The sequence below is a fragment of the Vigna unguiculata genome, chromosome 2 (assembly GCF_004118075.2).
Source record: "Vigna unguiculata cultivar IT97K-499-35 chromosome 2, ASM411807v1, whole genome shotgun sequence".
Lineage (NCBI taxonomy): Eukaryota > Viridiplantae > Streptophyta > Magnoliopsida > Fabales > Fabaceae > Vigna > Vigna unguiculata.
Genome location: NC_040280.1, coordinates 25,680,021 through 25,706,986, shown reverse-complemented (window position 1 = coordinate 25,706,986; position 26,966 = coordinate 25,680,021). Strand labels below are relative to the sequence as shown.

General features: G+C 34.4%; 2 protein-coding genes across 5 annotated transcripts in view; both read right to left on the bottom strand.

The window, feature by feature from the left end:
• Positions 1-620: 620 nt before the first annotated feature.
• The window catches only part of LOC114173420 (putative disease resistance protein RGA4), a 69,788-nt gene continuing 43,442 nt past the window's right edge, over positions 621-26,966 (bottom strand). Inside the window, exons 1-2 of one of the 2 annotated variants that reach the window (XM_028057803.1) lie at positions 1,705-5,108; positions 621-887 (exon numbers count right to left, since the gene is read on the bottom strand). In XM_028057803.1, the coding sequence (XP_027913604.1) occupies positions 878-887; positions 1,705-4,991 (3,297 nt within the window). In that variant the 5' untranslated portion in view covers positions 4,992-5,108 and the 3' untranslated portion in view covers positions 621-877. Of the gene's footprint in view, positions 888-1,704; positions 5,109-26,966 lie in introns of those variants that run through there. The other variant, XM_028057804.1, reaches the window with a different exon arrangement.
• On the bottom strand, positions 9,066-19,203 carry LOC114173422 (protein NPG1). Of its 3 annotated transcripts, XM_028057808.1 has the most exons (7): positions 18,994-19,203; positions 18,404-18,574; positions 17,385-17,634; positions 16,292-17,245; positions 16,035-16,207; positions 9,898-10,045; positions 9,066-9,806 (listed from the first exon to the last, which is right to left on the bottom strand). In XM_028057808.1, exons 2-7 carry the CDS (start codon positions 18,554-18,556, stop codon positions 9,487-9,489), a joined length of 1,998 nt encoding a protein of 665 aa, XP_027913609.1. In that variant the 5' UTR covers positions 18,557-18,574; positions 18,994-19,203; the 3' UTR covers positions 9,066-9,486. The 3 variants fall into 3 exon arrangements, with proteins under 3 accessions (XP_027913609.1, XP_027913608.1, XP_027913607.1); XM_028057807.1 differs by having other exon boundaries at positions 16,035-17,245; positions 18,404-18,653; XM_028057806.1 differs by having other exon boundaries at positions 16,035-17,245.

The window sequence follows — 26,966 nt, the reverse complement described above, 5'->3', positions numbered from 1 at the left end:
ACACATTGATGTAAGGAGTCAGTACTGGTGGTTATCCTGATACTCTAATACTCATTAAAGACTCATGTAGAGTTGAATGAGGTATGTAATGAGAGGGACAAGAGGTCCTGTCATAAGAACAACCCCAACAACCCCAGGATTTTTATGACGGTTAAAAGGATTAAGCTTGTGTGTGGTATGGTAAAATCCTTTGGCCATGACTCTACATGTAGTAGAGGTCACCACAAGTGAAAAAATCACCAAGAATCATATATCAATATATATCAATGTTTAGTTTGATTTCTTTGTGGCTTTGACATAGAATGATTGTGTTTGATGTAATTATTAATTAATTGTTGATAGTATTATAGAAACTGTTTATTATGTTAGCTTATGATATTTGATTATTTTGTTATGCAAATGCGATAACTTTTTTTATGTGAGAGGCAACAGATTCCCCGAATGTAGCTTGGACTATCAAGACTACACCCCATGCACAGATCCAAAGGTATTAAATTAAATGGTATTCATTTGCTGAAGAATTTTCATCGTCGATTGAGCATGCATGATTTTGCAGAGATAGAGAAAATATTGCCTGTTACTGGCTTACTTTGTTAGAACGCCATTGCTCCAATTTTTGAGAGAACAAGCTTCCAAACATCATGATTTGAATACCGACACAACAGTTAACATTACAAAGTCAGAGGTTATGGCATGACATATGATCTTACTGAAGATTACTATATTAAAAATTACACAATGATAGTTTAAAAGAATTACAGTCAAAGTTCCAACTTATTACTCAACCATATTTACAACAATGAGCCATATTCAGATAAACAGACGTCAACCTCTTCCCTCTTCTATCGTACGAGTGTCTATCCATTTCAATCTTTCGTTAACGAGCCCTGTAATGAACAGAACAAAGTGCAGCTTCAATCTTTAAAACAATGTAAAGGCTATTATGCTCTTTCATTATATAAATCTTTCAAAGATTTTTTTTTTGATATATAAATTAAGTGACCAAATGTCATTAATTATATTAAAATATTTGCATTCTAGGTCCTAATATATGATTCATTGGTACATGATGACCGTAAAGCGAAAAAAGAAATGGAGCAAAGGGGCTCTCACTATGAAGTGGTAGTGACTTTGGTGTTCAAGACATTCTAATCTTATTTGAGTATGGTTCACAAAAGTGAGAAATATACAAGTAGCAGGATAATAGCAGAGGAATTTTAGACACTGCAGTAATTAGAAATCATGACTTTAAAATAGTAATGAATGTAATCCCATTTTTGTACTAAAAGAGGAGAGCTGAAGCTGATGAATGTACCTTTGGTTTTAGATTACCTAAACGTATCATAAGAAAACAATACTTTTGTAGAGGGCAGCAAAAAATTGATATTTTAAGAGATACTAGCATAAAGAGACTCGGCCTGAATATATAAAATTGATGAAGCATTAAAAGTAAAAATTACTAATATGAGTGAAGTCTATCTTGAGGAAAGCAGTAACACATTTGTTAACGACATTAATAATATAAGGGAAAATTGAAATCTGCATTTTATAAAGTTATCCAGCTCAGGTATTTTGAGACTTACTAGAACAACTAGAGCGTGATATTAGTCATTTCTATCCGATTTATGGTCCAAAACCCCATAATTAAAAGAGAAATTAAGCAGTAAGGAGAAATTAAAGGAAATTAAACAATCATTCACTTACCTCAATTTTATATTTGGAATGTGGTTTATGTATTGCCAATCCTCTCCTGTTTCCCTCTTGCACCGCTTCTCCAGATGAGAACAGTTGCGTATACTTAAAGAAGACAAGTTGGTGAGGCGTTGAATGCTACTCGGCAGTGTCCTCAACTCCTTACAGTCCCAAATGTCTAATTTTTGAAGAGAAGTCATGTCTCCCAGCCAGTCCGGCAATGAAGTACACTTGCAACTCCATATATTCAAAGAACGTAGGGAGGGGACACGTTGTAAGCCATCTGGTAATGTGGAGCAAATACTGATTGACACGTGCTGAAGGGCAGTTAGTTGGCTCATATTGTTTGGTAGACCCACCAGCTCTGGACAAGCGCTGATTAACAAACGCTGAAGACATGCCAAATGTCGAACACCTTCAGACAAGGATTTTAATTTATGACAGTAATTAATACGTAAGACTCGAAGAGAAGTTAGACCTTCCAACACATGTTCTGGAAAATACTCCAAATCATACCAATAACCAATGACAAGGTCCTCTAAAGCATCCAAAGTGCCGAGTTGGTCAGGTAGTGTCTTTACTCCTTTAATCGAGTCAATATTCAGGGTCTTTAGACAAGGCGTATTCTCCACAACTCCTTCCATGAAGAAACCCACTTCGTCAATCCTGTTAGCATAATAAACTTCCTCAACAAAAGGAAGACGCGGAAATTTAAGGTTGGAGACGCCATCAATTGTTAACTGGGAAAGACGAGGGAGCAACTCTACTCCTTCATCCCTCAACAACCTCTCCAAATTTGGTAAATTCTTCAGAATCAATTTCTCCAACGATGGAAATGCCTTCTCCTCCACGCCCTCATACGTCTCACCATCTATGCACTTCACATTTTTCATTCCACGCACCTCTAGCCTTTTCAAGTATGGTAGTTTACCAAGAGGAGGAAGCTCCTCACAGTTGTCACACTCCAAGAGCTTAACTTCCACCAACTCTCTTAGAGTGGCTGGACTTCTCATCCAACTCGATAACTGTCTTCCCTCATACCCTTTTATATGAAAACTCTTCAGAGTTGAGGGAGGTTCCAGGGCTTCCAGTACTATTTCTTCACTAACAGTACTACCTCTTGAATTAGCATTACCATCCCATGACAAGTATAGGATATTTAAGTCCTTCTTATCAATCAAGTTTGCTTGTTTAGCATCCCATTCATTGGCCACATTTTCAAGGCCTTTGATTCTCAGCGTGCCTCCCAGCTTTAAGCTATGCAACTCTGCTAACCCATATCCTGGCTTTGAGCCCACTACAAAAAGGCTCAGTGTTTTTAGATGCCTTAACTTGCTAATATTCGGAGACATCTCTACTATTGAAGGACACTCATCAATTACAATATGTCTTAGATCCTGCAATTGTGTCAAGTTTTTGGGTAGCCCATAAAGTCTGTACCAATTTGTCAGTTTCAATATTTGTAATTTCGACAACTCACAAATTGAGTTATTTAAACTTACGGGCGTACCACGAAATCCACTCAAACTCAAGTATCTCAGATGTGCTAAACTCTTAAGTGAGGACAACATAGTAATCTCTGTGCTCAATGCTCGGAGACAACAATGATTTGATAGCATTGGGCCCATACGACCAAAATAAAATAAAGTCCGCAGAGATTCAGGCTTCTTGAAAGCAAGCTTGAAAGAACTCGCATCAACAGACACATCATAATCTTCCAACTTTAAATAGTGAACTCTACTTGAGGGAGTCAACCATTTTTTCATAATAACCACACATTCCTCACCCATAATAGATTGGGCAAGATCATGAAATAGATCGTGCATCTTGAAAGTCGTTATCATACCAAACTTATCATACTCTGCTTCTTGAAAAAATGATCTACTGTATAATTTTTTCCACACTTTATTTCCAACATCTTCCACCTCTACATTTCCTTCGCATTTAATAAATCCATTAGCCATCCAGAGATGAATTATTTCTTCCTTTTCTATCTCAGAATCTTTGGGGTATATTGCACATAAAGAAAAGCATCTCCTCATATATGGCTCCAAATTAGAATAACTCAATTTCAAAGCACGCATAATAGAATTTTCCTTACCTGTCGCAGAATTACTTTCCTCCCGTATGTCCCAAATTTCACTTTCCTTTACATTCTTCCATTGTCTTACTTCATTTTCATCACGCAAACAGCTTCCCAGTGTTTTTATTGCAAGTGGGGAACCGACGCATTTTCTAACTATCTCTTCACCGATTACCCTAAGCTCCTCCCTTTCTTGTCTGTTTGGTCCAAATGCATGCTGTTTGAACAATGACCAACTATCGTCTTCCGACAATGCTTTCAAAGGGTAAGAAAAATGCTCTCCCATGACAGAGACAACTTCCTGAAGTCGAGTGGTGACCAAAACGGTAGCTCCTTTTGCTCCCCTTGCACACTCCAACATCCCCTTCAACTCATTCCACTTCTCTCTGTTTTCGTTCCACACATCATCCAGAACAAGCAAATATCTCTTACTCTGCAATGCTTCTTCAACCTTTTTCCGCCTTGCTTCTAAATTATCGAGATTGTGATTTGGACCAAGGGTACATTCTATAATGGATTGCAGGATTTCCTTTACCTTGAAATCATCCGAAACACAGATCCAGATTTTCAAGTCAAAATGTTTACTTATCCCGTCATCATGGAAGACCTCCTTGGCAAGAGTTGTTTTGCCAAGTCCCCCCATACCAACTATGGCACAGATGGTGAGTTCGTCACTGCTATTTGCATCTTCCAGGAGAAACTTCACAATTTTCGCTCTATCTTCGTCTCTGCCGTATAATATGGGTTCTGTAATGACAGAACTAGTTTCACGCCAATCATCATCATCCACTGCTTGCTTTTTTGTGAGATCCACACGCAATTCAAAAGTCAGCCTTTCTGTATGAATGTCATGAAATCTTTCTGTGATGTCTTTCATCCGCTTTCTAATATGAAAGCGGAAGTGAATGTCCTTAGGATGGAGACGGGATAGGCATGAAGTTTGTCCATCATCAGAGTGCACCTTTGTGGAGTGAATTGAACATTCATCCAAGATATCATCAAGCACATATGCTGCATCTGTGAGTTTTTGCAGCCAATCCTTGATGGCATGACTTGTTATTTGCTTTCTCTCAGCATCTCTGAGGACAGCACGGATTGCGGTGAGATTGCTGGAAAGCTTTTGAATCTGTTGATCAACACCCCAATAAGTTGCAAGTTGGTCTTCAACGAAAGATCCCAAATTTTGAATCACGATTTCCAGTAAAGCCTCCGCCATGAGAGAAACAGGAGCTAGAACGAAGTGAAATGTTGGAGAAGACAGGTAGAGAAGAACGAGGAAGAATTTGTTTAGAAATATTTGTTGTAGTGATTTGAAATTGCTTTAATTTTCTTTAATTAACTGGGGGCTGGTTTATTGCAAAATAATTGAGGAGAGAGAGTAAATGAATTATTGAGATTCTAAGTCTTCACCGACAAACTTATGTGCGTTATCCTGAAAAGATTGACTCATAAATTTGAATCTTTAATTAAAAAATAAATGAAAAGTAATATGAATCTCATCCATTTTTTTAACGTCATTGTTAAACTTTGTCATATAAAATAAAACATTTCTAACTATTTCTATCCTCCAAATCAGACAAAGCCCAAAATATGACAAACGTTTGCAAGAAATTCTTACTAAAATTCCTTCATAATATAAAATCAATATTTATCTCAAAAATTATTTATTAAAATACGAGTATAATTTATGATTAGTTTAGTAGTTCATTTTATATATATATATAATCAATTTATTTGTTACACCGGATTATAATCCTAATTAGGTCTTGTTTAATAAAATTATTGAAAGCACATTTTAAAATAATTTATTTCTTTTAAACAAAATGTTACGAGGAATAAATATGTTTTTAGTTATTTACTTATGGAAATTTATAATTTTTTTTTAAAATTTTGATACATTTTGATTCTCAAACTTTAGAAACGAAAATATATAGTCCTTTATCTATATTATGATCCATTCTTTTAAACATGTCAAACGTGTTTCATGCTAGTATTTGAATTAATTATACTATTTGATAAGTTTCTACTTTAATGTCAGAAAAAAACATGTTTGACGTGTTAAAAAAGTGAATATAATTGAATTAAAAAGATTATATCCATTCATTAATAAAGTGTGAGGACTACAATGTATTAAAATTTCAGACAAAGATAAATTTTAATTTCGCGTCGTTAATACATCACAAAGAACAAGATAAGTACATAAAAATGAAGATATCTAGAATAAGATTAAGAAAGAACTAATTATAGAAGAAATTTAAATCAAGCCAATGTGAGAAGAGAAATTGAATAATGATCGAGAATCATAGAAATGTATAAAGGTATTCGCTAGACAAAAACGAAAGATAAATTACACATGATCGTAAGGGAAGTTGAGATATATAATAAGTGCTGCAAGCATGAACTTAGCATACATAAATGATGTAACATAGATTGTTTTTAGATTGTTACTAATTTTCTTTTATTTTACTTTGTGTTAACCGTGAGAAAATGACAAGAAAATATAAATTAGTTAAATAAAAAGAAAAGGGTGACAAATTGTCTATCATTTGTAATTTATTTTTTTGCATTTACGTTTTTTGCAATTTACATTTTCGATTTCTCAAGCACCATTTTTATCTTCGTCTTCACCGTTTCTCTTCATTACATTTCCCTTGACATTCACATGAAAAAGACAATTCAATTAATTAAATATATTTACACAATATAAACAACAGTTTGTATCAATTGTGTTCAGTGGCGGATTTTGACGAAAAGTGTTGGAGGGGCCAAAGTAATATAATTTTGAGATCATTAGATTCGATAATTAGTATAATGCTTCAAAAAATGACTTCTCTAACAGAACATTTTTTATGATTAGTATAATACTCCAACATATGTGAAGATGTAGAATCTATCTTGTTTTAGTCAATAATTTCTTTTTCATCACTCTTAAACGATTCATTTATTCTTCCATTCTTTATCAATATACATTTTTTGTAAACAATACTAAAAAATAATTGATCATAATTTAATAAAAAATTAAGACACGTAATTATTAAAATAAAAATATATTCATTATTATTAATACATAATACATTATTATTTTTTCTATATTCATAAAAAAATGAATATACAAAAAGCTTATGAGATAAAAAAAATAATGTTTTCATTATCAAGTAAGACAAGGGACGGGAAAGGTAGAGGATAAATGAGAAATATAATGAGTTTATGTCTAATTTTTTATCTTTAAAAACAACAAAAAGACATATGAGAGTGAGAGATTATTACAATCTGTGAAAAACTAAAAAGACAATGAAAATGAAAATAAAAATTATGTCAATAAATATTTGGTTTAATTACTCTTTTGATTCATGTTTTCCTTTAAAAATGTTAAGTTGGTCGTCTAATGTTTTTTTAATCTCAATTTGGTTCCGATTTTTGAAAAACTGATATAATTCAGTCTTTTACGATAAATTTCGTTAAATTCCTCGAAACAAATCAATGATCTTTTCATTAAAATTGAGATTCTTAATATGAATAATTTACTTTGTTGATGTAATTAACCTAATCCTAGTGTCAATTTTTAAATAAAAACAGGAACCAGAAAAAAAAATTAAACCTGAATATTTTTATTTTTTATTATATTTAATTTTAGGTTTAATTAATCGTAAGGTACCCAGTTTGGTACTAGTATGTCAAATTGGTACCCGCTTTTAAAAAAGTGTCAATTGCATCCCAACTTTTGAAAATTGCTTCAATTAGGTCCCTTTCAGACAGAGTTGACTAACGCCGTTAGTCAACGTGCCACGTGTAAATCTGTGGTTTTTTTGATTTTTTTTTTAAAAAAATTTTAATTTTTTTTTTAAAATTTTTAAAAAAATAAAATAAAAATGCCACGTGTCAAGTCCCTGTTGTGACACGTGGCATTGTCAGTGCCACGTGACATTGTAATGTCACGTGTCAGTGTCACTATTAGATGTCATTGTGTTGATTTCGATTTAGTCCCCACATATGTCTTTTTGTTTCAATTTAGTACCTAAGTATGTGTATCTGATTCAATTTTGTCCCAATTTTTTTTTAATAATTAAAATATTTTTGTAATCCATTTTTTATAAGATTAAAAATAATTAAGTATAAATATTTTTACAAAATTAAGTACTAATATTTATAATGTTTCTCTCAATTTCAGACCAAATTTATTATTTGTATGAATGTTATGCTATTTTTTTTTTATTTAAAATGACTTTTACCACTAAATTTTAATATAAATATCAAATACTTAATTTTTTTAAAACTTTTATACTTAATTACTTTTAATTTTATTAAAAAATATTTTAATTATTAAAAGTTATTAGGTCAAAATTGAATCAAATACACATAAGTAGGTACTAAATTGAAACGAAAAAACATAAATGGGGACTAAATCGAAATCATCACAATGGCATCTGATAGTGACACTGACACGTGGCATTACAATGCCACGTGGCACTGACAATGCCACGTGTCACACACAGGGACTTGACACGTGGCATTTTTAATTTTTTTTTAAAAAAATTAAAAATTAAAAAAAAAATAATTTTTTTAAAAAAAAAATCAAAAAAACCACAGATTGACACGTGCCAGTTGACTAACGGCGTTAGTCAACTCTGTCTGAAAGGGACTTAATTGAAGCAATTTTCAAAAGTTGGGATGCAATTGACACTTTTTTAAAAGCGGATACCAATTTGACACACTAGTACCAAACTGGGTACCTTACGATTAATTAAACCTTAATTTTATGTTTTATTATGTATTTATATTAAATGTTATGTTTAAATAAAAGAAATAAAAAATAAAAAATTTAATTTTTAATTTTTATTAATTTCTAATATATATTACCTATAATTTAAAGAAAATTATATTTTTATATTATATATATATATATATATATATATATATATATATATATATATATATATAACTAAAAAAAAATGAAAATTTTGGGGGCCAGGCCCTCCCTACCCCCATATAGATCCGCCATTGATTGTGTTAATTGTGAAATATTGAACTAAAAACACTCTAATTTAGATTTAAAAAAACATACACACAACACAGGCACTATAACGTTCAACACATATAGCATATAGTTTTTTTAATAAAAGAAGAAAATAAACTCGTAAGTTAAAAGCATTTAGCAAAAGTGAACGGTGGAAAAAAGCTCTCTAATTTCTAATAATAAATCACAACATTAAATTCATCAAAAACAAAACCAAAGCTTATTTTTAAATACCCCCATGTGTTGAGAAAATATTCAGGGCTTAATACGCACAAATATGAAACATCCTTAAAGATTAAAAAAAAAGTTATAGAAATGTACATAACAGAACAGTTTCTGTGTTTTGTAGACCTAGCCAACAAACTAAAACACAAAAAGAAGAAAGCTGAATCTCTACTATCCTTACAATGACACTGCTCAACAGATATTTACAAGGCTGAGCAGCACTTCAACATTAATACTCTCTGCTACTCCAACAACTTCTTTACAATTCACCCATCTCACAACCTGTTTAACATCAACCCCTTTCTTATCTTATTTACTGTATTTTTTCAATTCCTTTTCTTTGATCCTAGTTTGTGATGACAACGATTTAAAATGAAAAAAAAGGAATACAGTTTCAAAACTCTTCGATGTGGTCCACTGAACTCAGATGATGATATATCAACACAAAAACACTGTGACATAAATCTCACTGTCAAAGAATAGAGCTGAAAGTTTCGATGGGATCAGATTCTTCAAGCATGGAAGCTGCTTGGAAGCAGTCAGCGGCTTCACTTATTCGGCCATCTTGCTTGTTAAGCAATCCCAAGCAATGCCAAGCCATGCGGTTAGTGGGTTCTATTCGGAGTGCATCAGACAGTGCGCTTCTTGCAGCACAAAAAAACTTTGGACCCACTCTTTGAATCATGGCACCCATCAAGATCTTGCATGGAACATGGTTTGGTTCAAATAGTATACCATTAATAGTAGCAAGAAGAGCTTCCTCATTTTGCCCACGTCCTTCAGACAAAACACCTGCCAAAGCACAAAGGAAAATATGAAGTTCTATAAAGATCCCCTCAAATATTCATAAAACCTTAAAACAACACCAAGATTTTGGTCTTGCCTTGAGTGTGCATTACTGCTGCAGAGTATTGCTTCAAGTCCCTGGCCTTCTGCAGACAGATTTCAGCATCCTTCCAACGAGAAAGACTAGCATATAAATTTGCCAGACCATGCCAAATATCAAATTCATTTATTTTATCGTCCAAAACCTGGAAAGAGTCAACAAAAGTGAAGTCATTGATTTCTGAATCAACAATTTATAACTGAAGTTCCATGAAGCAGTAAATATCTTAGTTAGGGGGGGCGCATATTTCTTTCATTTGTCCCCATTAGCCAAAAACTGTCTCAGTAAAACCAGAAGGAAAGAGGAAGGAATCACTTAAAACTCAGTGTACAAAATGACAATCAAAGGGAAATATCCAAACATAAGAACAGCATAAAAGAAATTTATAAACATAAGAACAGCATAAAAGTAATATCCAAACTGTCTTTCCCATATTTTTTTTCCTTGACACATCTTTGATGCTCTTATTTTTACAGACAACAGCCAATCTACACGAAACCAAGTCAATATACTAAATAAAAATACAAATATTTTCTTTTAATTTTAATATATATTTGGCATCCCAAAATTTTGTGTACACCTATAAAAAGGTTTTGACACCTCCAAAATATTTTCTAAAGATCCATCGGTGGATACACAGTAGTGTAATGTTCACAGCACTATTTAAAGGACTAGCATGACCCCTGAAGCTGTGGTGCATGGTGAGATGTAGGATCCAATTACAATGACTTGGTAGAATGAGAGAATACGTTGTGGGGCTCGAAAGGCCTTCAGGTTTCTAAGTACAAAATTGAGGAGCGTCGCTCTCTCAAGAATCCTGTTGAGATACCACTATAAATATGACCAAAGCTTTACAAGGCTTAAACAATCCTTGACTAGTGTCATGACTTAATTTTTAGGATTAAGTTAGGTTCAGGCCAAATTTAAGAAAGTCTTAATGTTTATCATAGACACTTGTTTTGGTTAGATTACAACTTTAAGATAGTCCATTAAATAAGCACTTCAGAAGTCCTATGAGTAGTGTTCTGCACGGCTTTCACAACTGGTGTTACCTGCAATTCCAACTCTTTCGATAACGTGGGTGGTAGAGATTGAGGATTTGCTGAGGAAGAGAGGGGCCTTCTTTAGTACATAAACATGAATCATGGGGTGGATTTTACTCTGGTGGAAGGGCTAACTGAGAAGCAACTACTCCAATCTGTTTCGTAATCAAATAAGGACCATAAAAACGTGGACTCAACTTCTCATTTCTCTACCGAGACAATGATAGTGGCCATAGGCTGCAACTTGAGAAACACCCAATCACCAACAGCTAAGGATAATGGTTGCCTAGACTAGTTGGCATACTTCTTCATTTGATTTCGTGCTTTGACCAAATTTCCTTTGAGATCATGTAACATTTGATACGTGTCATGGATCATCACGTTCACCTCTTCCAAATTTGATGGAATTGTGGCTCCTTTCAGAAGATGAGGTGGGTCATGGCCATACAGTGTTTGAAAGGAGTCAATTTCAAAAAGTTTGTTGTAGTTAGTGTTAAACCAGAGCTTATCCCAACTCCACCACTTAGGCCACTGCTTAGGCTTAGTTCTAGTGAGGCATTGCATATAAGTCTCTAAGCATCGGTTGAATACCTTGGTTTGGCCTTCTGTTTGGGGATGTTATGCAGAACTAAACTTGGGTCCAATGCCAACTAATTTGAACAATTCTAACCAAAAGTAGCTCAGGGATATTTTTTCATGATTGCATACAATATAAGAAGGAAACCCATGTAACTTAACTACCTTGGTGATAAAAATTTTAGCAACCTCCTTTGCAATAAAGGGGTGGCTAAGTGCAAGGAGCTAAGCGTATTTAGTCAATCTGTCAACCACGACTGAGATGACACCTTTTCCTTGAGCCTTGGGAAGCCCTTCAATGAAGTTTATGGATATGATATGACAACTACTTGATGTCGTAGAGGCAATGGTTCAAGAAGTCCCACTGGAGATCAAGCTTGATATTTGTTCCTTTGGCATGTCTCACATGTAGTGACGTGCTACTTAATGTCCTTCTTCATGCCTTCCAATATACAACTCGAGAAATTAGTTTGTAGAAACCTGAATGTCTCCCCACAGCTGAGTTGTGGAATTTGTGTGAAATTCTAGAAGATTCTTTTGGAAGCACTTACCGATGTTTATAAAAAAATCTTATGATTTTGAAATTTATGGCACGAATGAGAATGAGGACCTTGTATCAAATCGTGAATTATTCCTTGGAACTTAGGATCGTGATTAACTTTACATTCCCAATCTTTTATTTGCTCAAAGCAATTTGAAAACAAAGCTGAAAATGTCATTACTTTGGAGAGAGCATAAGTCACCCCATTCTTCCTGGTCTATATCTAGAAATCCAAACACACGAGTTTAGAGGTCCATCAGAAATTTGAGGCTCTTCTAATCAATAAGAATTATGAAGTGTCTTCCCAACAAGTAGTGCCTCCATTTTTGTACAACAATCACAAATGCCATTAATTCTCTTTCATAGACTGACTTAGATTGCACTCAAGTTCGACTGAGGAAAGCCACTGCCTTCCTGCATTAGAACCATCCCTAGCCCTTTATTGGATTCTTCAGTTTCTACCGTAAACATTTTGGAGAAATCAAGGACAGTCAATATAGGTCATTTGCAACCAGTTTTTTAATATTTTTCAAGGCAGCTAGTGCTTCTGCATTCCGTTGAAACTTCTCCTTCTTCAACAATTGAGTGAAAGGCTTGGCTATCTTACCACAGTCTCTAACAAACCTGCTTTAGTAATCGGTCAGTCCAGAAAATCCCTTCAGAGCTTGAAGATCCTTAGGTATTGGTCAGTCCAACATAGCATCAATTATACGTGGGTTTGCTGCCACCCCTTTTTCCGAAATGATGAGTCAAGTACTTCAACTAATTTGGCTAAATGTACATTTTTTTTTCATTGGAAACAATTGATTCTCCTACAACAATGCCAAAACAGTCCGTAAATGTCTCTCCTCACCCTTCCTGTAAACCAAAATATCATCAAAGAAAACTAGTACAAACTTCCTCAAATAAGACGTTAACATCTCATTCATAAGAGATTGAAAGGTGGAAGGGGCCTTGGTGAGTATAAAAGGTATCTCACAATGTCATTCATGATTCTGAAAAGCCATTTTATGAATGTCTTCTTTCATCTTGATCTGATGGTAACTGGATCGGTAATCCAACTTGGAAAAAATCACTGATAATAGGAATAGGGAACTTATGTGCTATAGTAATCTTGTTGAGAGCCTGATAATCCACACAAAATCGTCATCCACCATCTTTCTTTTTCACCAAGATTATAGGACTAGAATAAGGACTGACACCAGGTCTAGTTATACCAGATTTAGGCATATCATCAACTAACCTTTCAATTTCATTTTTATGATAGTGTGGGTACTTATATGGTATGATGTTGGGGATGTGATATTCTTCCTTCAATCGAATGGCATGGTCATCTAGGCGGTAGTAATCCCTATGTTTCTTGAAGGACTAATCTTATTCTTCCAAAACCGATTTTGTCCATACGTATCCAATGTCTGTTGTTGCACAAACATGGCTGAAATGAAATTATGAGACTCCACAATCAATGAGTACTGTGACATGCTCTTTCCCAATCCTTCCCCACAACTTTAGTGTTTTCTTTAGTGTAAGGCCAACAATGCTACACATAGATAATTGGAGATCTTTCATCTCTACAACTTCCTCTACCATTGTATTTTCTCGCTCTGGATACCCTTCTTCTTCCCTCTCAGCCAGCACTAAAATTTATAACTAACTGATTGTTTGCACACACATGGCCCAACCAAATATTTATCACATTTGAAGCACAACCCCTTCCTATAACTCTCTTGTAATTTTGCATCTGTCAACTTTCTAAAGCTTCTTCCTCCAAAGGTATCGGAAGGTTTCACCACACTTCCCTCTCCATTAGAACTTCTAGTTCTGGACATATTGGGCTTCCGCTTCACTCACTATTCCCACACCACTATGCAATTATTGTTATACATCCTCATTGGCCTACTCACAGAGTTTGAACTTCTGTCTATATTCTTCCACTAAACATGTTTGCTTGAGACCCAACAACAATTCAAAAGGATTTTCAACCATGGCTAGCTAGAAATGCCTAATAGTCGTTGCCCGAAAATCCTCCCAAGTCAGTTGGTGTGTAGAGAACTTCCACCATTGATACCAGGTTAGTGCTTTTCCTACCATTACCACCATCACTACTTGTAATTTTTCCTCTCGTGACATCTTTTTTGTTAGAAGTCCCACATCGACTAGAGATAAGACAATTTCATACTACATAAGTGAGATGCAAACCTCACCTTACAAGCCGGTTTTATGGGTTGAGTTAGGCATAAAACTCACTTCTAACGTGGTATCAGAGCCAGGTTAGACCCTATCCTATGGACCCACACACGAGATGTTTATACCTCGGCGTGAGGGGGTTGTGTTAGAAGTCTCACATCCACTAGAGATAAGACAATTTCATACTATATAAGTGAGGTACAAACCTCGCCCTACAAGCCGGTTTTGTGGGGTTGAGTTAGGCATAAAACCCACCTCTAACACTTTTCATATCAAAGTATCTCTCCACTCTGGTTGTCCAACCATACACATCCTTTCCATCAAAAACTGTTATCTCTAACTTCTTCCACCTATCCACTTTGTATTATCCCCCATTAAGGCTCCCCTGTGTGCCACCTTGAGGAATTGTTTGGCTTCCATCGTTGTTCTCTTCCTCTTGTCTCGCATGGAGGCTTCCACTTCGTTTAACTTGATCTTCGCTATTGTTTCACGCATTGCCAACAAGCATTCCAACACCCACTCTAGTGCCTCCACCCACGATTCCATGTTGTGTGTCGTCGCCATGTGACTCCAAGAACTTGTTATCTCCAATATCAATTGATAAACACCAACTAATATGCTAATAACTGCTTAGAGGTAGTTATGCTTGCCCCTACCAATAACTTCTAAAACAATTTAGTCCTGCTAAAAATCCTAAATTCTGGCTCCCCTCTTATAATATTTACTTATAAGAGGCCTAACCCTTTCCAAATGCACTAACATTTTAAAAAAGACGCTAAATTGCAAATTGGGTCCTTATGCAATTATTGATTCTTGATTTTGGTCTCCCTATTTCTTTCCTGACATTTTAATCTCCATGTTTAAAAAGAACGCACAATTTTGGTTTCATCAGTAATCTTACATATATTTCTTTCATTTTGGTCGACCTAAAACCTATACCTATCATATTTATTTAAGGTACCATGAAGATATATTTTAATTAATTAAAATTTAAAATGTAAAAGTATGCAAAATTAAAGATTGGATAAATATTTTCAGATTTTCTAAATTGTAGAGACTATAAATCCCGGAAAGGAAAAAAGACTAAAATCACAAATCAAGATTAAATGGAGACAAAATTTGCACTTTAACCAAAAAAAAGCAGTCCTACTTGGCCTGTAGTTTTCATAGAGCAATGCAAAATAAAAAATCAGACCTACAATCTCCACGTTACCAGATGGTCAGATAGAGGTGTGTTGTCATCCCACGTCAACTATAGACCCTCATGAGTCAGCTTTTGGGGTTGAATTTGTTCTAAGAAGAACTCAATAGTTTTTATCCCAAAAACTAAGGGTGGCAGAACAATCTATTCATCCATCATCCATCCAATCCACCCATTACAAAATATAAAACAATAGGGTGAAATTCATTCATTTAACTATATGGAAAGTTAATCAGACATATGCTATTTTAAAAAATTCAATAGATCCTTCCAACAATGCTTATTGGATCAAAATCACTCTAATTAATCTTTCTTAAATTTAGTTTCTTAAAAAGAATTCAAAAGATATAACTTTAAATTTTGTTTTGTAAAATTTATTTTTTTATTTTTTAGAAATATATTACTTTTATGGATAGATTGGTTTCGATTGAATTTCCATCTAATGAATCACATTTTTTTAATTAAATTTTTAGTGGATCAAAATTGATTAATGACTCTTTTAATCTAATCCATTATAATCAAAAATAAATTCTGTTCAATTCGTCCAATGTGTGACCTCTATCAGAAGGACCCAAAGGAATCTTACCTTTGAACTAATTTGGAAAGACCCAAAGGATTTCTTCTGAGCTTGAACCAATGCAAGAAGGTACCTATAGGTTTCAATAGCATCCATTGGTCGTGATTGAGAGATCTTCAACTTTGCTTTCAGCCTAAGCAGTGGTCCCTGCTCCCATCTCGCAGTCTGATCTAAAGCAGCATCTGTCACCACTTCAGCTTCAGAAAATCTTTGCTGTGCAGACAAAATTAGAGCAAGCAATCTCCAAGATTTCAACATAGAACCACCTGTTTGATTAAAGAAATGTCTCGCAGAGCGCAAAGCATTAGACAAGTTTCGGTGTTGTGCATAATGAACAGCCAATTCAAAAATCAGATCAGAATTGTTTGGCTCCAATTTGATTGCTGCCACCAATGACTCCAACGCTTTGGAGTGAAGGCGAGACCTCTCAGAGTCAGAGGAAGCTACCTTAGCATGTTTTCCAAGACAAAGTCCCAACATCCGTAGAGCAACACCTTTCAAATGCTCATTTTGGTCACGAGCATTATTGACTGCCCTCTGTGCATAGATCACTCCCTCAGCAGCAAGATGGGAATCCTCACTGCAGATCCGAGCTGCTAACAATAATGATGTAAGGTCATTTGGTCGTTCATGTTTGTGCAAAGATTTCCTTAGCAGGCTCAAAGCACAGTCATTTTGTCCAGCTCCACTATAACAAAAAGCTAAAGAATTCCAACAATCAATTCGATGGTATACTCCAGGCATCAACTCTTCAATTTGCTTTGCTAAAGTAGAAGTTTGGCTACATATAGAAAGTGCAAAAGTAAGGTGTTCCATGACTGATGGATCCCATTTCATCTTACCAAGGCTAAACTTTCTCAAAAGAACCATCAATAGCAGAATAGCCTCTTCAAGATTATTTTTAGGCACATATGATCCTTCAGTCTGAACTGCTAAACTAGGTGGACTTGCCTCCACCCCGCTGTATAGCAGAAACATAACAAATGACTTCTGAATTCTTGCACAGTAGTCATTATCAAGGTTCCATTGACTAAGAAGGGCCCGCCTATAAGCAGATATTGCCTCATCATAGCAACCAGCTTGCTTCCAAAGCTCTGGAAGGAGCTCTACAGCATGGCTGACTATCTCTTGCAATTTATTATCCACTTGAATATTAGGAACACCCTGATAAAATATCTTCTCAACGGAATCAAGAATACGTTTACAATTATCAGCAGCCTCTGCATAAATCCATTAAACAAGCATTTCAATGTATCCATTCTGATTAAGAAATCACTCCCTTCTAGAAGAGAAAGCAATATTAAGAAGGTAAAGGTAAGGTGGAGAACAAATTTCAACAGTCAAGGTTATATATGATACCTGTAAATTTCCCCAGTTTTTGCAGAGACTTGGCTTTTAAGTAGATGGCTTCGAGCACCAAACTAGCCGCATGCTGAGAACCCGAGGCTGATTCATTTTGAGTACGACCTTTCTTGCCTTGTGGTTTTTCAGAAGAGGAAGATTGCAACCTCTGTATGGCAGCTTGGAGATCAATCCCATCAAACACACGAAGAGCACCTTCTAAGTTACCTCTCTGATACTCCAACTTACCAAGAAGAGCTCGTGCTTCCTGCAAGGTTTTAAGAGTAACATCAGGGCTAGACTCTATGATCTGATTAATTTCTCCCAAAAAACAGCTGATCCGATCCAGTGCCAAGAATCAATGCATGCAAGATCTTCATATACAAACATTCAAGATATCATTTGTATCAAATTTACACACAGTACAAATTACAAAGTCCATTTCTTGTACTGACATGTTTTTTCTAGCTTCAAAAAATCCAATTATGTTACGTTCATATGTACAAATTGCAATCCATAACATTAGAATAATATGAGTACTACGACAAACAAACATTGCATGCTGTCAGATTCAAAGATTTATTCTTTTGGAAGGAGGGATCCTGAGGTTTGGCTCACAGATGAAATTTATCGCCTTGTTATCGAAGGTGTTGGCAACATAATAGTTACTGTTACCTAGATAAGGCAGACCTCATTCCTATAAAACTAAGAGTTGCGCCAAAACAGAAATATAAATCAAGACAACATATAGAAGTCTAAATAATTGGCAAACATGATGAATGAGTAGCTAAATTCCAACAACAAAAAATTTCAGAGACAGATATCGCAACCATTTGACATCAAGATCAGCTTTCTCCAATAACTCTAAGTGACAACTTGGCCCTTGGTTTCTTCTTCTTACTATTTCAAAATATGAAATGCACAACCCAGAAACAGCTGCCACCAGATGTCATAAAAGGGAAACAGAGGCAATATTTTGCAACACAAATAAATGGCTGACACAAACTAGTAAAGTGTAGCAGTATTAACAAACAAACCTCGAAATTGAGTGACAATCCTTCGCGCAACGAATCTTCTGCTTCCTGAATATTTCCTTGATCAAGCTTGGCCTCAACTTCTGATGCAGCGATGCGGCTTCCATTGGCCTGGAACTCTCTAACCGATACTCTCCCATGTTCAGTAGACCCCATCAATCATTTCCCTCCAACCTGCACACACTCCATAACCACCCTTTCCACGTAAGTTCCAATTTTGTCGTCCTCAGAAGCTTTTCAACGGCATTGCACACTGGTCATATATATTTAACAAAAATCTAAACAAAAACTCGTACACACAAGTCCAAATCTTCAGTATCGCAAAGGAAAAACAAAGTTCACCGTTTCACACGGCATTGTTAAAAACTGATCCTAGCATTGTTATATCGATACAACTCCCAAGAAATGCATTTTTTTTCACTTCAAAACTCGTTTTCGATGTAATGGGGTTCCTTGATAACACAAAAATCATCAAACTTTGGAAGAAAAATTGAAAATTGCAATAAGAAATTAAATGGGAGAGGGGGGAAATTGCAGATCCAAGGAAGAAGCTGGAAAATGGAAGAATGAATAAAAAAAAGGTTGTGACTGACCAAAGCAACGTGGCGTTGGAGAAAAGGAAAGAGATGCAACAGTGACCGAAAGGAAGATCTAGGAGAGGGGACCCTTGAATTTTATCAGCATTTGATCAAAGTTGATGACATTGTCCTGTTTGAGAGGAAAAAACAACAAATAGAAAGAAACAGAAGAAGAGTGGTGGGTGGTGTGAGGTCAACCGCTGTTACAGCTGGTGAGAGAAGAGAATGACCAAAATTGAATGCCCAAGAAAAGTAACAACTAAATACTCTGACTTTTTTTAAAATTAAATAAAATAGTTTAATGTTTGCAAATTTTAACTTTACCGCTGTGGATAATGCAAAGATTCTTACTTTGAGGGATTTCAAAAAAAGTTACTAGGGAGTATTTGTGAATAAAACTGGTAATAGATAGAAAATAGACGTTATAAGTAGATATTTGCGACTATTAGGAATGAGTATTTTTAACATAAAACGGTACAAGTATTATAATATTTGTATACGTAGATATCATATCCTTAAAATAAAAAAAAATATATGTGATTAAAATATTACTAGATTAATTTTGACTAAGTTATTTTTTATAAAAAAGTCTTCACTTTTTTTAATCCTATTTATGACTAAAAGATATCGTTAAATATTAAAAAAAAATTATAAATATTTTCGAGTTAGCAATTTAATATTTATACCTCTTTTCAAAATAAATTTAAATTTATGCAGTATCATTGAAATGCATATGTAATCAATTTTTTTCTATCTTACTAAAATGATGACACGATTTCCTATTTTATCCTTTTATATTATCACATGTATGTAATTTGACTTGTAAGAAACGTCCCTAATTAATAGAGGACATTAATAATTATGATATAATTAAATATATAATTAAATTTAAAATTAATATTAATTTGTTATTAGCAGTCACTACTACATCTAAACTTCTAATTTGTATTTTATATTTTAATATTTTAATGCTTTGTATATATTCGAAAGTGAAACAGTAAAAAAATGAAAGAAAAATAAATAAAGAGAGCAGTAATAACCGAAGAATTATATTAAAAGAATGAAAACACAGAAAAAAGTGAAATATTTTTTTACTATCAATAATTTTACTTTATTTATTATTTCAATATATTTATTTATATTATTATTAATATTTAAATATTGATATAATATTTGTAACATGTTATATTTAAAATATAATTAATTAAATAGTCATATAACCGATTAAATATAAGTGCTATTAAAATGATTACAGTATATTTTTCAATATAATGGCACATGTTTTGATAATATCTACTATGTCTAAAAATATAATGTGACTTTGTATGTTATTTATTTTAATTTTGTTTAATATATTTCAATATAGTATTTTTTCCCTTTAAAATAAATATATCTAGAACATACAAAATATTCTAATTTATATATTCAATTTATTTTTAAATATCACCATTCATCATATCCAAAGACGTTCAATTTTATTTATTTATCGAAAAAGTATTATAAAAACTAACAAATTTTAACATTTAAAAGTTTTAAAAATATTTTTTGCAAAGAGTTTTTGAAATATTGTTGGACTTATTTATAGCTCATTCAACAATCCAACCAATGGGAAAGACCGACAATGTTTAACTAGTCTAACAACTAATAAGTTTTGTACAAAAACTTTTTTTTTTCCAATGAATTATTGGATCGTCCGAACCAAAATACTCATAAGTCTTATTTAAATACTTATGATATGTGTTCTTTCTAAGCACTATAGACTTTAAATAAACGAATTTTGCTTAGTGGAAAGATGTCTTGTTTAATAAGTTTGCATAATTTAGGAAATATGGAAAAGATATCCATTAATCAAAATGACTTTTTTTTATTCATTCCTTAGACAAAAACTAATATATATATATATATAGTTAAAATAATACAAAGCTAAATCCATTTTAATCCAGCTGAATATAAATTAAGTTACCAAATTACTTAAGCTTAAATATATATTTGGTTTCTATTTTTGTTGTTTTTATTTAATTTGGTTCTTATTTTTGTTTTGTGTTCAATTAGGTCCTCATTTTCGTTAAATTATGGTCAATTTGGTCATTTTCACTAATGGTGTTGAAATAGTTAACGTTTTTGAACAGTACATGACACGTGTCAGCTCCTGATTTTTTTGTTTTTTTTTTCAATTTTTTAATTTTTTAAAAAAATTTTAAAAATTTTTTAATTTAAAAAAAAATGTCCACGTGTCAATGCTAGTGTCAAGTGTCATTGTGGTAGTATTAATTTTTTTGTTCAATTTAGTCCCTATATTTTTTATTTTTGTTCAATTTAGTTCCAATTTTTGTTAACATAAATTAATTTTGTCCCTTTCAATTTAATATCTTTTATACAAATTATATTAATATTTTTTCCAAAATTGACATTTGAATTTATAATTTTTTAAATTCAATTATAAATTATTAAATTTCATTATAAATTGAATAAATTCTTATATTTAATTGCTAAATAGAATATAATTATTTAAAATATTATAAGAATATAATTATTAAATTTTGTTTTCTTACTAATATTTATATTTTAAAATACTTTTAAAATTGATATATAAAAATATTTTAAATATTCAAAATATTTTAAAAAAATAAACTGTAAAATTAACATTTAAATATAAAATGTTTTAGATTTTAATATCTAAAATGCAATAAAAATATTAAATATGTTAAATTTAAATGTGAATTTTACAAATGTTAATATATATTTTTAAAATTTAATAATTGCATTTGAATAATATTTATATAATTATATTCTATTTAACAATTGAATCTAAGAATTATATTCAATTTATAATTAAATATTATAATTTATAATTGAATTTAAAAAATAACTAATAATAATGTCAATTTTAAAAGTTAAATGGTTCTATTTTAACAAAATTTATGACTAAATTAAACAAAAATAACGACTATAGTGACTGAATTGAACAAAAATAACGAATATCGGGACTAAATTGAAAAAAAATATAACCACAAATTGACATGTGACACTAGCATTCACGTGGTACAATTGTGACTTGACACGTGGACAATTAAAAAAATTGAAAAAAATTTTAAAAATTTTAAAAAAATTGAAAAAAAATTGAAAAAAAATATAAAAAAAGCACCTGTGGCATGTACTGTTAAAATACGTTAACTATTTAAACACAGTTAGTGAAAAAGACCAAATTGACCACAATTTGAAGAAAATGAGGATTTAATTCAACACAAAACAAAAATAGGGAGCAAATTAAATAAAAATAACAGAAATAGAAACCAAATGTATATTTAAGCCATTACTTAACAAACCACATTCAATTCAAACATATATTTAAATCAAACACATGAAACTTGCATAAAGGAAATATTTTGAGAACAATTCACTTTAACAATCAAATTATCTATCTTGTTGTGATACTATCATAAGTTGAATTAATTTCCCTTACTTTAATTCAAACTAAACATCACTGAACTATCACTCATATGATATAATACTTACACAAAAATAAATTTACGTCAACGATAAGATTTTAAATAAACAAATATTCATCTTGATCCTAATTGAATTGCATGGAAGCATCATCTTCTTGTCCATACAAAACTTTCAAATTTTACTCACAAAAAGAGAGAAATTTTTATACTGTACATTAGGTTACCCGTGATAGATTCTTAAAAAAAAGAAACAAACCTATTTTTTTTAGAATATATTAGAAAATAAAAAATATATATAAAGGATAATATTTTTAAAATAAAACTCAAACAACCAATTTTTAATAATATAATATTCAAACATAATTTTATCTAAAATAAAACACTTCTATTCTTAATTATATTTTAGATCGTTACACATTAAATTTAAAATAATTCATGACGTTTCATTTACATGAAATGTAAATAAATTAATTATTATCGATACGTGGAAATAAATAGCCTGCACATAAATATTTGTTTTATATGCAGAAGAAACTCATTATTAAATTAAAAGCGGAAGCGAAAAAAATGAAAAAAGAGAGGGAAATAGCAAAGAAGAGAGGAAGTAGGAGATAAATAATGAAATAAGATAAGATAATATATTGCAATATATAGTGAAAAGTATTCTTCTTCTTTTTTTTGGAAAAATTACCTTCGGTAAGAATAAATAAGAAAGACGGGCATTACTTTATAGTAAAAAATAATTCGTTTAAGATAGGTTCTGACCTGACTATAATATCATGTTAAAAATAAATTTTAGATTTAATTTAATCTCACAAAATCAACTTGTAAGATGAAGATATATTTATATAGTGTGAATTAATAAGATGTGAAACTTCCAACATACATTGTTATTATATTATACCAGTAAAACACAAGAAAATAATTAATATAATTAAAAAATTAGTTAATTTAATAATTATCATAATAAAGAAACAGTTAAATTATGTAGAAACATAAAACTTTTATTTTATTAATTATTACACTTAGCACAATTGAAAAGACTGAATACATCATATTTAAAAGTTGCATGATTAAATTGAATCAAAGTTGTTAAATTTGTGTTATGTATTTATTCGTGATTTATTTATTTATTTTAAAAAAAAATCTTTTGCCATTGTTTTATGTGTAACGTCCCATTTAATTTATAAACATAATTAAAGGAAACGTCACACATAAGATAGTCAAATCACGCAGTCCTGGGGTTCCCAACATCGCCCCTACGAAACCAGGCACACCACGATGCCAACAAAACAGGATAACAGTTTGACTAAGAGTTTACAACCCAAAACAACGAATACAGGGGCCATAGCCCTAAAGAAAACATGAAAAGAAGGAGCGTGAGATCTAGCCCAGATGGCTAAGCTGCTGGATCACTGTTTCCCTGCTGACCACGAGAACTCCGCCCATCTGCTCCCATCAACCAAGTCGATGATCATCGCAAGAAAGAACAGCCACATACAACACAACCATGCAACAAAACGGGTAAGCTAGAGCCAAACAACATATTCAACATGCAATTAGATATATTTTCATCATCTCATCCACATAGCAACCAAACATGTTATGACCCCTTCATTCAATACACTACGACTCGACTCGACTCATCCGGATACGTATAACTCGGTCGGATTCAGCGGATGCTTGCACTTGTGGTGGATACCCCTGCTCGACCCTGAGCTGCTCGATCCTGAGCCATGTGTTACCAGTGTTACGATGAATCAAAAAATCTCTCCCACCACAAGGTTAGCCCTTAATGAGTTTCAGGCCTCCTGCTACTCCCACCACAGGAGTCAGTCCGCTCTAAGTGAGACTAACTGGCTCCTCGGAGCGTCAGGATGCAACCTTACCTTGAATCCTTACCTAGTTATACAGATGGGGCACCACCATGAACACCCACTAGCAGGGGCCATGGAATTACGTCCCGACCACTGAAGCACAACCCTAGAGGTCTCACCGAGAGACCCCAAGGAATTACACGCTGACACGGACCAACATTCATAAAACAACATTAAGGGAATATCGAAAACATATTTACAACCTCATACTCATCCATGAGATCTATTCCTCATACGCCTCACATTTTGAATCCATACCTCTGATCATCACCGTCCCATGAATCTAGGGTCTCATCTCATGACAACACCATGTTCCTTTAATTTCAAACCACCCATTCATTTATTTCTCATGCCAAGTCTCATACCAATCCATTCATCCACAATTCATGAATCATGCCAAAAATATGTTTCATACTCCATTATATACATGTCCATCATCACACAATCATACTCAGCCAACATGGTTCATTCGGGAAACATTAAACAACCAAAACACAGCACGATCTCGCCCAGCATCTCGCTCAGGCTGAGGGGTCTCGCTCAGGCGAGACGTGCTCGCTCAGGCGAGCCCCCCCTCGCCTAGGCGAGAATACAAAGAAAACAAGGGCATGGCAACACGGGATCTCGCTTGGGCGAGTTGCCTGCTCGCTCAAAAATTGAGCGAGCCGCCCGGGCGACGTTTCGCGCAAAAAACTTAGGCGAGCTCCCTGTTTCATCTCGCCTAGGCGAGATGGACTCGCTTGGGCGAGATTAACAGGTCTCGCCACTGTTCTTCGCTGTACAACCATGTTCTTCATCCAAACCACTCATGCAAAGCACTCTCACACATCCAAACGACAGATCCAACCGTACAATCAACAAATAACTCATAAACAGTGCCAAGAAAGACTCGAAACTAGAACCCTAACTTCCCGTACCTGGAAATGGGTTCGCACAGGACCTTCGACGCGCAACCAAGGGGCACAGAAGCTCAAGGACTCACTACGGAGCTGAAAACAGAAGGTAGGAACGAGAGCGCATTATTACTAAATGTTAACCGTGGAAAGAGTGGGGGAAAAACGATAGAAGCCATAAGATCTGGAAAAAAGGACACTTACGTGGAGCCGGAACTGGGGTTGAGCTTGAATGAGGTGGACCTTAGGGCAAACCCTAGCAGAGCGTTCAATGAGGTAGTGAGGGATGGCGACTGGTTTCTGAAAGAGTGAAAGTGAGGTGAAATTAGGGCAACATAGCAATATCTTATATGCTGGGCCAACCCTTAGGCCCACTTACAAGGGCAGCCCACCAACTCTAGGGCAGGAAATAAAAGGGGCCTTACATTCTCCCCAACAAGAAAATTTTCGACCTCGAAAATAAAGACTCACTAGGTAAACAGATGTGGATGTGATTTTCTCATGTCCTCCTCTAACTCCCAAGTCGAGTCACCCGTCCTCCGATCCCAGATAACTTTAACCAGACTAACGGTCTTCCCACGACGTTCCTCTACCTTGCTATCCTCCAGAGCTATGGGTGGTACTTCCACTGTGAGGTCTTCCCTGATCTGTATATCCTCAGCTTCCAACACATGAGCCGGGTCGAACACATACTTCCTCAACTGCGAGACATGAAACACTGGATGAAGGTTCGCCAACTGCGGAGGTAAAGCTATCTCGTAGGCTACCGGTCCGATCCTCCTCGTGATCTGATATGGGCCAAGGAACTTAGGCGAAAGCTTCCTTGAGCGGAGAGCCCTTCCCACGCCCGTGGTTCGGGTCACCCTCAAGAACACATGATCTCCTGCTGCAAACTCCAAAGGCCTCCTCCTACGGTCTGCATAGGCCTTCTGCCTACTCTGCGAAGCCAACATCCTATCTCTCACCATCCTCACCTTCTCGGTGGTCTGCTCTAACAACTCGGGTCCAACCAAAACGGCCTCTCCATCCTGATACCAGCAAAGAGGAGTCCTACACCTCCTGCCGTAAAGAGCCTCGTATGGCGCCATGCCAATGCTCGCATGAAAGCTGTTGTTGTAGGTGAACTCTATCAAAGGCAATACCTCATCCCAAGCCCCCAGATGATCTAATATGCAAGTCCTCAACAAATCCTCTAATGACTGGATCGTCCTCTCAGTCTGACCGTCGGTCTGAGGGTGATAAGCTGAACTCATGGTGAGCTTGCTACCCATAGCACTCTGTAGCGTCTGCCAAAACCGGGACGTGAACTGTGGGTCTCTGTCAGAAACTATGCTCGAGGGGACTCCATGAAGCCTTACTATCTCTCTAATGTACAGCTGAGCCAACTTGGCCATGGACATTCTCAAGTTCATCGCCAAAAAGTGAGCACTCTTGGTCAACCGATCCACTATCACCCAGATAGTGTCATGTCCTCTAAAAGTCCGTGGAAGATGAGTCACGAAGTCCATGGAGATACTGTCCCATTTCCACACCGGTACCTCCAACGACTGTAGAACGCCACCAGGCCTCTGATGCTCCACCTTCGCCTTCTGACATGTTAAACAAGCTGATACAAACTGAGCCACATCTTTCTTCATTCCCTGCCACCAGAAAGTTTCCTTGAGGTCCTGGTACATCTTAGTCATGCCAGGATGCAAGCTAAGACGACTCTTGTGTCCTTCCTCAAGGATCAACTTCCTCACCTCGGCATCATCAGGTACGCATACTCT

Bases quoted from the DNA above. Each gene is read 5' to 3' on its own strand.
- LOC114173422 (XM_028057807.1), bottom strand. From the start codon at position 18,556: ATGGGGTCTACTGAACATGGGAGAGTATCGGTTAGAGAGTTCCAGGCC. The intron at 17,635-18,403 runs GTTTGTTTGTTA...AAAACCTTGCAG, and splicing joins GATTGTCACTCAATTTCGAG to GAAGCACGAGCTCTTCTTGG. The intron at 9,807-9,897 runs GCAAGACCAAAA...GTGCTTTGGCAG, and splicing joins AGCAGTAATGCACACTCAAG to GTGTTTTGTCTGAAGGACGT.